This window comes from Herpailurus yagouaroundi, unplaced genomic scaffold (assembly GCF_014898765.1).
Source record: "Herpailurus yagouaroundi ecotype Mexico unplaced genomic scaffold, PumYag 247, whole genome shotgun sequence".
Taxonomy (NCBI): Eukaryota; Metazoa; Chordata; class Mammalia; order Carnivora; family Felidae; genus Herpailurus; species Herpailurus yagouaroundi.
The window spans coordinates 897,019-909,036 of NW_024412464.1; the positions used below are offsets into that span (position 1 = coordinate 897,019).

The following is a 12,018-nucleotide window of genomic DNA, read 5'->3' on the forward strand; positions in this document are numbered from 1 at the left end:
GCCCAACACAAAACCGCCCTCTTGCAATTTAGGATGATGAAGGGGCAGGTACCAGAACCCACAACGGCGATTTAAAACGTTAAACACGGACGTGAATGGGGAATAAGCTCAAAGGGCCCGATTTTCATTGCCAAATGTCCCAAGAGGGTCAAAGCAATCAGAAGGCGAGTCTTGCTTTTGGGGAGCGCGTCTAGACGCCAGGCTGTTTGATTAAGCGCTCCCTGGCCCGAGGTGGGGCACCGGAAGGCGGTGAGACCGACACACCGGCAAGATCAGGTTTGAAATGCAAACCGCCGCCACTTGGCCCCAATTAGAGGCCAAACCTTTTATGTAAACAAGGAATAATTAGCTTTGGTAATAGAAGCGTAAACAGAACCATCATCCATTGATTCGCTAATTGCCCTTCTGTCCCTTGACGATGGCCTGTAGGTCAGACCGACTCAGCACACTTGAGACACAGGTAAAGGGGGCACGACACACTCAATGTAGGGGTCCGTCCCCCCACTTGCCACCCACTCCCTGTCAGATCCACCTGGCTCTCAGATCCCTTTTCCTTCTGGCTATGAATACAGTTTTGTAGAAGGAGGGAGGGCCAGGCTCACCAATTTGGGTGGCAAAGCCCTGGTGGTGGTCCAGAGGGTTCAAGTTGCTGCAGGGCCCGGGGGGGGGGGGGGGGGGGGGGGGGAGCGGTGGCTCCTTGGAGGCCAGCTGGGGTCACTACATTCCTGGACACTGCAGTTCCTCAGAGTTGCCCATCTTCAGCCCAGAGCTCACAGCCCCAAAGTCCCCTTCTTGGGAGCAGTTGCCCCCCTACCGCTCGCTCTCTTTTGGTCATGTTTGAAGTCAAGTTGGGTGAACCCCATTCATTTCAGGTACAGCGGGTTAAACTCCTGGGTGGCAGGAGGGCTGGAAAGTTACCGGGACACCAGCACACCCAGTAGCCCCTCCACAGTCCTTGGGCACGTCCAGCTTGCAGGGCACATGGCGACCAGCGGGATCTTCTCCCTGAAACCTTGGGGGCAATGCAATGCCACCAGCTCCAGGCAGTTTCCTCAACTCCAGAATTTTCTAGAAGGGAGGGACCTAGAAGTGGTGATGCCCTCATCCCACCCAAAAGCTAGATTTGCATAGCACTTAACACAGTGTTGGCAAAATGTCGCAACTGTCCACATCAAGGCCTGCCCCCTCCACTGTGCAGCCGGGAGCGGGGAGGAAGGCCATGGCCACCTCTCCTGTCCTAGGATCTCAGGAGACAGAGCATCTCCAGGCTGCTCAACCTCCAGTGGCACCTGGGAAGGTGTGGCAGCCAAGGTGACCCAACTGGATCCATCCAGAGAGGGAGCCCGCCCACTCCTGTGGAGGCTGTGGGCCGTGACCGGCTTTATGGCCCTCTCCTGGGGACCCTGGGCTGGGAACTGAGGCCTGCTGAGGTGGAAGGCTCACGTGTCCTCATGCCCTCCCCCAATCTAGCCCCTCACCCACCTCCTACTCAGCCCAGAGACAGTACCTTTGTCTAGGACGGGCCCGAAGATGGCCAGGCTGTCGTCTATGGTGGTGCAGTTCCAGCGGCGGCCCCGGAACTGGTGCTGGCACTCCTGGATGCCCAGCTTCACGCCCTCGGCCACACTGGGCATGATCTCGATGTAATTGCGGCAGAAGCGCAGCTGCTTGGGGACCAGGCCTGGGATGGAGCCGCAGAGCAGGGGCTGCGAGCCCAGCGAGGTGTACTGCTGGCCCAGGGCCAGGGACCTGCAGGCAGACAGAGGGCAGTGGCATTGCCGGCACAGGGCACACGGAACGTCATGGGCATTGCGTCTTCCTCATGAGCCCTCTGGGGGCAGGTGGAGCGATGGAGGGCCCGTCAGCCCGAACCCATGGCCTTGAGAAACGTGGTACCTGAATGCGCTGTCTTGACCTCAAGAATACACCATCCCTTGAAGGGCAGAGCTCTGACCCAGGCCAAGTCAGCCCTCTGATGTGGGCATATCTGACGTGAGCACAGTGACCAGTAGGAACCTCTCGTGGGGGCCCTTGGGGGCAATGCAATACCATGAAAAGAACCCTGGACTGGAAAGATCCTATTGAGAGCCCAGGTTAAGTCCCTCCTAGGCTCTGGGCCAGTTGCCCTGACGGGCATTGAAGCAGTTGGGCTGGACAAGCTTCTAGGGAGTCTAAGTTTCTAGAGCCACATAGAGACTCCAATGACCCATGGGAAATAACCCAAACCCAAGTCAAGGAAGCTGGCAGGAGCTGGCCTGACCCCAGTCCCAACTCAGCTAAAGCAGAGAAACCCCAGTCCCAGTGGGGAACTTGTATATGCATGTGTATCTGAGGTTTGCACACACATACACACACACACACACACACACACACACACTGCCCATGGCAGTGCCCCTCCCCAGGATACTGCCTGCCCAGCCCAAAGCATCCCAGTGTCTCCCCAGGGAAGTGATGGCTTCTACTAGGTCCTCTGTCCTTTGTCCACCAGGGCCTCCAGGACCATCTTGGCAGCTTCCTAGAAGTTTCTAGAGTGCCATCTTCCCTCTCACCAGCGATTGGAACTTGGCTTTGTTGCACGACAAGTTTAGCTCAGTGTCAGGAGGGAGAAGATGTCAGAGCATACTCTCCCAGCCAACACTCACGACCTCACTCAAGTCACCTCACCTTTTAACCTTCATTTCTCAAGTCATATCCGGTCAGACCCTCAGATTTTATTAAGAGTCAACAGAAGGAAAGGTCTTGGGGGAAGCCGGGGAAGGAGGAACAAGAGTTTAAAAAAACTAGAAAAATCAAGGTGCTGCTCTTCCACTCTCTCCCCCAGCACAGGAAGAGCAGGGATGACATTTTGTGGGAAAGACTGAGAAAATGATCTGTGGGTCTCAATGGACCTCAAGGCCAGTCGCAATCAGCCCTGTGGTCAGGACAGTGTGAGCTGGAAGAAGGGTTGCATGGGGGCCCTTTACATCCAGCACCGACCCCAGCAAGGCTCCAGTCTGGCAGTGACCTTGGTCAAGTCTCCCACACAAAGTGATGACAGAAACCTTGGGAAGAGGGTCCAGAAGACCCCAGATTCAGATCAGAGGGGAAAAAAACCATGCAAAATCTTCCTGGACTAGACACAGGGCTGAACCAAATGTCTGCCATTCATCAGCTCTTACTACGTGCTTCATTTCTGATCAGTTCTCCAGGGTGGCGACGAAGAAGCAGAGGTTTAGGAAGGAAGTCAGCTTGCTCAAGGCTTTTTGGTGCCAGGTCTGTGACAGAGCAGGGCATGCTCCCTGAGCTGAGTCTTCCCCTTGGGTTTGCTTCACTGAATCCTCAGAGCAGCTATGTGACACAGAAGGGGGCATTACAGCAGCCCTGTTTCCAGATGGTGTAGACTTGTGTACTGAGTAACCAGCCCAGCCGGCAGAGCTGCTAAGAAGTTGCTCATCGGACCCCAAGACATCTGGCTCCAGAGCCTGTGGGGCAAACCACTGTGCCACCTGTCTTCTTGGCTATGCCTGCTTGGGTCCTGAAGGAGGCAGGACTGGCCCATCTGTGGCCTGAGCCACACCACCGATCCCACACCCGAGTGAGATAGAGCGGGTCAGCCCAGAGCCCCCGGATGGGCACATGGCACCCGGCACCCATTGGAGCCCTGTTCTGCCCCTGCCCCGCTTCCAGTTATAAACAGGTTATCATGATAACCGTGATATTCAAATATCTGTCACTGATTATATGCTGGGCCAGTTCTAAGCACTCGTGTCTCTTACCTTACGTAATCCTCATAGCAAGTCTGTGAGATAGGAACTTCATTATCATCGTTATTGTCCCATTTCCTAGATGAGGAAAACTGAGGCCCAGAAGCCAAGTAACCTGTCCAAGTCTGCAGGACGGCCAAGTGTCAGTGTTGAGCCTCCCTCCCAGTTCGGGCTGCCTCCCCACCCGCTTTTAGCCAGGACCTCCAGCCCAGCCCCGCCAGCTGGCCGGACAGCACTGCCTCACTGGAGTGGGAACCCGAGCCCGGGGTTGGGGGTAGGTAGTCAGCATGGCGCCATCCTGAGAGGATGGCACGGGAGCGAGGCTCTCCTGGGAAGAAGCCCAGGCCTTTCCCACTCCCTCCTTGGACATTTAGGACCCGAAGCCTCATATGAGGAGGACAGTCGGAGACAAGAGCTGAGCCCCGGTGGGGAAGCTGCCACCCCACCTGGGTTTGGTCCTGAGTGTGGTGCCATGAAAACCCCTCTCCAGGGGTATGGTGCTAAGTCCTTGCCCCCTCCCCACGCCTGTCCCAGTGCGGCACGGGAAGACCTGGGCCCACTTCCCAGCCTCAGCGTCCTTCCCCTTTGGCCAGGGCCAGTCTCCCCAGGGTCCCCACCACGGGCCCCCGTCCACGCCTGTGTCTGGAGGTGTGGACCGCCCCTGCGGTGGCCGCGCTTGCCGTCAGCTCGGCCTCCTGCCCCCACGGCACACACTCTTCTTGCGGCCAGTCTGTCCCACAGTCACTTCTGGCACCGGGGACCCTGTCGTCCCACGGCACCTCCCCCACTTATTGTTCTGCTCACCAGCCAAGGCCCCAAGGCCCCCAAGGCTCCAGCCTCTTTTTGCCCAGCGATGAAAGTTGGGCCAAGCCGGAATTCAACCCTGGGTTTGTCTGGCTCCAAGCGTGACACCCTCTGAAAACAACTCCCTGCCTCAGAGACGAGACCTTTCCCCTTTCCCGCCAAACCCTGGCCCCTCCCTGCTGCCCGGGGGCCAACCAGCTATTCACCCCAGTGCTGTTTCCTAACTACGGGTGTCAATTTCCTTAACCTTGCCGTGCCTCAGTTTCTTCACCTGTAACATAGACGTAAGAGGAATAAATGATGGTCGTGCGGTTACCGTGGCGGGGGGTGTCCCAAGCACTCTGTCCCTACCCTGTCAGCACCCTCAGCCTCCTGCCCTCCATCTCTGACTTGATAGAACACATCAGAATTTTCAGAACCCCTTCCCATCCATCGCTGGGAAGGATGCCTGGGCTCAGAGCAGCTCAGTGCTAACCGGGGTGGCTGGACAGACACCTGGGATCTGGCTGAGTGTTAAAGGCACCCAAAGGGCAAGGGCACAGAGACATTTCCAGGGGGCTCCTTGCCAGGGTTCCAGCTCAGATCTGGATATCCGCTGGCAGTGAGCAAGGCCCTCTGGGGATGGGGTCGACGGGCCAGCAATGGGGCTGACGAGGCCTCGGCCTTGGGACTGACTTCTGCAGGATGGCTGCCGTCCCCCCCACTCCCCGAGCCTCCTACCCGCACAGGGCTCAGGTCTGAACCTCTGCCGCCACGGATGCGTCAGTTCAACTCACAGCTCCTCGTCCCCCATTAGGAGGTACACATTCCCCTGGAGAGGGTCGGGGTGGGGGGCCACAGAGCAAGCCTCATTCTCCCTAGTTCTTCCTACCCGAGTGCAAGCAGCTCCGGGTGCTTTGCCGGGCAGCCTCCCACATCCGCGCCTCTGCTGGGGCTGAGCCCTCCGCCCGGAGTGCCCGTCCCCTGCCAAGCTGCTGGCGAGCACCTTACCCATCCTTCAACACATGCGTCTTGGGTCACCTCCTTTCTAAAGACTTTTGGGGGCTCCCAGGTGAAGGTAACCTCTCCCGCCTCTGTGTCTTTGCTGTACTTTATTCCTATCTTATCACGGAGCCCTGGACTCATTTGTTTCCAGTTTGATCTGCCTTGGGAGTAAGAGTTCCCCAGGGAGAGAGGTTGTGTCTTCTCCCATCTCTCCAACACCTCGGCCTGTGACACACACACACACACACACACACACACACACACACGAGCACATTTGGTCTACTGAAAGTCCAGGCCACACGATGGGTAGTTGCTAATTCTCAAGGGAAGGATTGAAGGAGCCACTCCTTCCCCCAAAGGCCAGTCTGATGTCCTTTTCTTGTAGTGTTTTGGCCTTACTCCCCAGGAATCCAGGCATCCGGAGGTCTCGCCTCCACACAGGACAAGACTCCTCGGTTCCGCTGAGGAAGTTCCTATGGTTAGGACCTTCGGGCAACAGCCAGGCTCCCAAGGGAGGTAGGGACCCGCCTGGCATTGGCAGCTGGTGAGGGGGAGGGCGGAGGGCACTGCCGGGCCTTCCCAGCTGGGCGGGGGCTATTTATACCCAGCTCCTGGCCTTGCCCTGCCCGAGGGCCCTGCCACCCTCCCCTGAGGACAGCTCGTCCTCCACCCCAACCACCCACCGCCCAGCTGGGCTGAGGACAGACACGGGCAGCCGGGCAGACGGGCACACAGCAGGTGCCAGCATGCAACAGGCTGCTCGTGGGGCCCTCGACGTTGACCTCTCGGGGGGAAATTCCCTGTCCGAATAGGCTGGCCTTGAATATGTGCACTGCCTTATCCGACTGCCACCGCACCCTGGTTCTCTCCTCTCCCCGACGACACCTCCCGTCTCCAGAGGCCCGAAGGCGGGCCTGTGGGGAGGGCTAGGGCAGAGATAAAACTTGTAACCGAAGAACGCAGGTCGGCCTGGATGCTGACTTGACTTACGCGCCACGGTGACACTCACAAGTGCTCTGCACAGGGAGCGTGTCCAGTCTGGTGTTGCTGGCATTGTCGGCCCCCGGATTCTACCATCCACCCATCATGCCCCCCCCACTTCGGGCCAACTGTCTGCGGCAGGGGGGTACAGGACGTGGCATCCCTGCTCTGCTTTCCTTTTAAGGCTCCGTTAGGGCTGGAGCCCTGCACCCAACCTCCGCTGCACCCAAACTTGTTTATAGTTTTTACCTTGCCCCCCCCCCCCCGCCACCACCAACATAATAGGGTTTTAGAGACGGGAGGGGCCTCAGGAGTCACAGTCTCAGTGTTTCGTATTTGTTAGCTGTTTTTTTTTTTTCCGAGTGGAATCACAGACAGCCTTCCCCCCTACTCCGCTCTACATAAAACAGATCAAAAAGAGGGGCCTGTCCTTCGAAAAGCGAAACGTAGAATCACCACGCAATCCAGAAATGCCACTCCTAGCTACGTGCCCAAGAGAACTGAAAGCAAGAACACGGGCACGCGTATGTCAGCCTCACGGCAGCGCGACGGGTGGGCACCCCGAGTGTCGGTCAGATGAACGGACAACGAAATGTGGCGTGTCCACAAGGTGGAATATTGTTCAGCCACAAAAAGGAATGAAGTTCCGGCACCTGCTACAACATGGGTGAACCTGCTCAACATGATGCCAAGTGAAAAAAGCGAGTCCCTGAAGGACAAATGTTGTACGCGAGGAACCTAGAGTAGGCAAATTCCTAGTGACAGAAAGGAGAGTAGAGGTTACCAGAGGCCGGCAAGCGGGAGGGAAGTTATAGCTTAATGAGTATAGTTTCTGCCCCCACCAACGCCCCTCTGCAGGATGAAACCTGAGAACCGCTGGTCTAGTCCAATCCCTTCCTTCTCTAGTTGGGAAGACGGAGGCCCGAGAAGCTCTGTCATTTTCCCAAGTCACACAGTCACCTATGGGTGGGGCTGTGGAAGATGGGGAGGGGCACAGCCCAAGGAACGTCTCCCCTTCTGCTCCCCCCTGTCTCAGGGCGAGCTCCATGGGGACGCCGGCCGCCTGCCCTAGTCGTGTCTTTCTTGGAGTCCTCAAGCCTAACTATCTCTGCCAGCCCCAGGCAGGGCACCTGACACGGGTGCTGAGAGGGAAGGAAGGAGACAGAGCGGGGACGGAGTCAGAAGCCACTTGCTCTGCGGTCACCTGTCTCTCTCTCTCTCTCTCTCTCTCTCTCTCTCTCTCTCTCTCTCCTCCAGAGTGACCACCATGTTTCAGGAAACCCTACAATAACCCAGTGCTTGGTGCCCCGCCTGCTGGCCCCTGGGCAGTAAGGGACAGGTGCCCTCTCCGCTCCTGGGTCCAGTGGGGCCCCACCCTGGCCTGGGACAAGACGAAAACTTCCAGAAGGAGAAGGAAAGGTTTGAAAATGGGCAGGAAGTAAAGAGCCGAGTGTTGGTTTGGGAACTCAAGGCTACTACCTTTCCATTTAGGTCAGGAGGCCCTTCGGGGCTGGCAGACGGCACGAGGGGAGCCTGACAAGTTCAGTGGCATGTAGCAGGTGGGGCAGGGCAGGGGCAGGGCCTGGGGAGCCCTGATGCACCTGACTCCTGCAACCACACGGCAAGGTAACCACTGCTCCTGATGTTGAGAGGCCTCCGGTGACTCACCGGGAGACTTAGCAGGGAGCTCGTGACAGAGCAAGAGAGACCTACCTCAAGATTCACGAGGCTCGTCTCTTCTTGCCCAGCCACTGGTCCTCCCTGGAGCACGTGCGGGCCCCGTGGGTGCTGAGCACTAACTCAACGCTGCACCCATCTCAGTGCGGGCCAGGGATGGGGAGTCGCTTCTGAGTCCCAAGGGGATCCCGTGCTCCCATGATCCACAGAGCAGGCCTAGAGACACCCCGGCGAGGCCTTTGCTCAAAGCTGGGAGATCTCCCTGGACCTCAGGTCATTCACTCAGGAGGCATGAGTGGGCCATATGGGTCTCACGAGTCTCCAGCAGGCTAAGTAGCACCCTTGTTTGGATGCAGGAAGGGAAGGGATGGGGAGGATGGAAAGGGTCCACGCACTGAGCTGGGACCCAGAGGCCAGAGAGGAACCAGTGAAGGAGCAACTGTCAGAGCTTCTGAGCCTGTGGCGGGGGGGGGGGGGGGTGCCAAGCCTCCGGCCGGGCTTCCCATCTTGATTTAGTCCCAGCCATCCAGACTAGGGCCCCACGAGGGCAGTAAACCTGCAGAGTGAATGGAGGTGCCTGCCCTTGGGAGAGCAGGTGAAAGCCTTCCTTTGGTAAACAAATTCATCCCCCGCCTATTCACTCCACACACATTTGAGTCATGACTTGGAATTGGGCCGAGTGCCAGGTACTGGGGGCGTGAAGCTGCGTTACACCACACCCACGGAGCACCCAGACCAGGAGGCGTGTGTCAGTTACGAAGAAGCCACAGCATTCTTCCAGCAACTACTACGTCTAAGTGCCACGGGTGCCACGAACAAGGGACAGAGGGTCCCGGGGCCCTTGTAGCTTACAACCCGAGGAACCACCAGGCCAGAGAGCCCTCGGTAGGTACGAGCTGAGGCATCCAGGAAGGCAGAGGCGAGAGGGTCCTAGCCAGTGGCGATCACGAAGGCATGGCCGGGGCTTCCCCCCGGAGGAGCTGGGGGGGGACAGGAAAGAGCCCCAGGCACGGGGTGGGAGAGGGAAACGCAGCTGTCCCACCCCAGCTGGAGCCCAGAAACCATCCAAAGGAGCAGGAGGGGAAAGGGGCCTTGGGTACCAAACTTAACCCAGGCAACCTGGGCCGCACTGGAGGCTTCCGAACGAGGCTTTGGAATATCAATCTAGAAGACAAAGTCTGGGGCGCCTGGGTGGCGCAGTCGGTTAAGCGTCCGACTTCAGCCAGGTCACGATCTCGCGGTCCGTGAGTTCGAGCCCCGCGTCGGGCTCTGGGCTGATGGCTCGGAGCCTGGAGCCTGTTTCCGATTCTGTGTCTCCCTCTCTCTCTGCCCCTCCCCCGTTCATGCTCTGTCTCTCTCTGTCCCAAAAATGAATAAACGTTGAAAAAAAAAATTAAAAAAAAAAGAAGACAAAGTCTAACTGCAAAATGGGCCCTGAAGGGTGGGGTCTAGTGACCCAGGGCTGGGAAAGGGAGGCTGGGGTGACATTTGTGCTAAAGAGAGTCTCAGACTTGGCTGCACGTTACGACCTCTGAGGGGCAAGATTTCCCTGGCCCGGGTGAACCCACTGTGCGGCTGGGCATCACCCATCCTTGTTAGCGGGGCCTGTGGCAGTGGGGCTCAGGACGGAGGCATTAGGAGCGGAGAGGAAGCAGCGGCCCTGGAAACCAGAGGACGGAAGAGAGCACGACCAAGGTTCTGAGCCAGGATGATCAGGGAGATGGAGATGATGTCAACGGAGAAAGGGAACTTAAGAGGTGGAGCAGGTTTGGGAACAAAGATACATCGTCTGGGGGGCCAAGGAGACCTCCAGGCACCCGTGTCCAGACAGGGCTGGAAAAAGAGCCTGGAAATTCAGATTTGGGAATCTGTGCTGGGGCTAGGACAGCTGGATGACACCTGAGGCCTTGTCCCCCGCCCAGGAGGCACACGGTAAAGGGTGAGATGAGCAGGGAGCCACGTGGTGTGGGTGCTGGATGCCACGGGCCAAGGCAGGAGCCCCAGGGGTGCCTCGAGGCATTCAGGGCCGTCCGGGAGGGGGGCCGGGACCTCACAGCAGACGGACTCACGCTGCAGGCTGAGAAATGGGGTGGGCTCGCCCAAACCCCCACAGGAGCCGGGTTGGTTGGGCCTCGCTCAGCCAACGCTGGCACCAAGTGCCCACATCTGGCTTCTGTTTCCCCGTATTTCTGATGAGGTCCCCGTGGAGGCACGGCCAGCACACTTGGGCAGAGCGAGTCACCACACCCTGCCTTTGCTCTGGTCTTTCCCTCTTCCACTTTGGTCCTCACCCTCCTCCCTGGGTGAGAGCTCTGAACACGCACTAGGCCATCAGCCCACAGCCTCGTCCTCCTGCGGGGCCCCTCTCTGGGCAGGTGGGAGGCACCTCCCAGCCCGACCCTTCTCCTCCCTGGGAGGAGCCCTTCCCTCTCACCCTGGGACACAGGTTTCCGGCCTTTCCCTCAGGTTGGCTTGGCTGAAATCTGTGCCTCTGGACTTTGGGCAGCCTTTTCTGGACCTATCACCCTATACTGCGTGCCCAAAGTCACCATGAGTGTGGCAGGAACGGGAAGATGGGAGACTGGGGGTGCATGTGAGGGAGAGGGGGTATTCCGGGCCAACTGTCCACACCGCCATGGATGATAAACTCACACATCCCCCCCAACCAAAGCAAAAAGCCCTTCTCTCCCATTGGGCAGCCATGGGGACTCGCCACGGGAGCCTGAAAAGAACTTTCATATCTTCCTTCCTCTCCCTAAACTCTCCAACACGACTTGCTGGCCTTAGTGGCCAAGTGGTCACTTCTACATTCTGTGAGTGACTTTGACAACTTCCCTCTGCCTGCCACCTGCTAGAGGTCCCCTTGTAGGGCCAAGTGGGGCCCTCTGAGGAGGTGAACTAAGACCACCTGAGGGCCCAGAGGGGCCACAGCTCTGGGCAACCGTGGGAGGAAGAGAAGGGGGGCGGTGGACACACTGAGTCCCAGTCAGAGGGAGGGGCGGAGGGGCTGGCCCTGCACTCCATCCGCTCAGTCCTGTCCCAGTCCCAGGAGCCCTGTAGGGTGTTTCTCTGGGGAGAAGAGGGAGGGAGGGGTGGGGAGGGCGGGCCAGCCTCAGCTGGAATGTTACAGCTTCTGTTCTCCAAAGCAGCTCCCAGAGCGCCTGGCCTGCGGCTCCCGGCTGATCTGATAAGATGTGACAAGGCGGCCTGAAAAATGTTGAAACCTGTAAAATGTTTAAACCTGTTTTTTGTTGTGTTGTGAGTGTGAGGGTTGTTTTTTTTTTTTTTTTTCCCTCTCAATTTCATAGGAAAGTGGAGTTGATCAGAGTGGAGACGAAAGAAAGAGGAGGAGGGTGGGGGGGCAGGGGTTGTCCCCTTCAGCCAAATTGGGAGGCAGGGCTCAGAGCGGGATGGTCAGACCTGGGGAGAAGGAAAGGAGGGTGAGGACTGGGAAGAAGTTGGGGGGGGGGGGGGGGGGGGGGAGACGCCTACCCGCGGCGGGGGGGTAGAGCGGGAAGAAGGTGAGGAGAATGGAGGGAGGGAGTGTCTGCAGCTCTGACCTGTCGGTGGGTCTCCTCAGGGCTGTCCTCCCTCGGCACCCTGAGAGGACAGTGAGCTGGGGGTACCCTCCTTCAGGCAGGTATGGGCCCAGGAGGACTCACTGGGGGGCACGGAAGTGCCTGAACCCAGGTGGGTGTCCAGGCCCAGGGCCTCGCCCCTCAGACTCTCCAAGGGTCTCCCAAGAGGCACTAAGACCACAGGTGGACAAATGCTTACAGGTGACCACAGAGGGGGAAGCCGCTCCCAGGGCCACTTGCTTTGTTGAGCA

General features: G+C 58.4%; 1 protein-coding gene across 4 annotated transcripts in view; it reads right to left on the reverse strand.

The window, feature by feature from the left end:
- The window catches only part of WNT3 (Wnt family member 3), a 48,270-nt gene that overhangs the window by 9,662 nt on the left and 26,590 nt on the right, over nt 1-12,018 (reverse strand). For all 4 annotated transcript variants that reach the window (XM_040460036.1, XM_040460037.1, XM_040460039.1 and 1 more), the window contains exon 2: nt 1,508-1,749. In XM_040460036.1, coding sequence (XP_040315970.1) covers nt 1,508-1,749 — 242 coding nt within the window. The remainder of the gene's footprint in view (nt 1-1,507; nt 1,750-12,018) is intronic.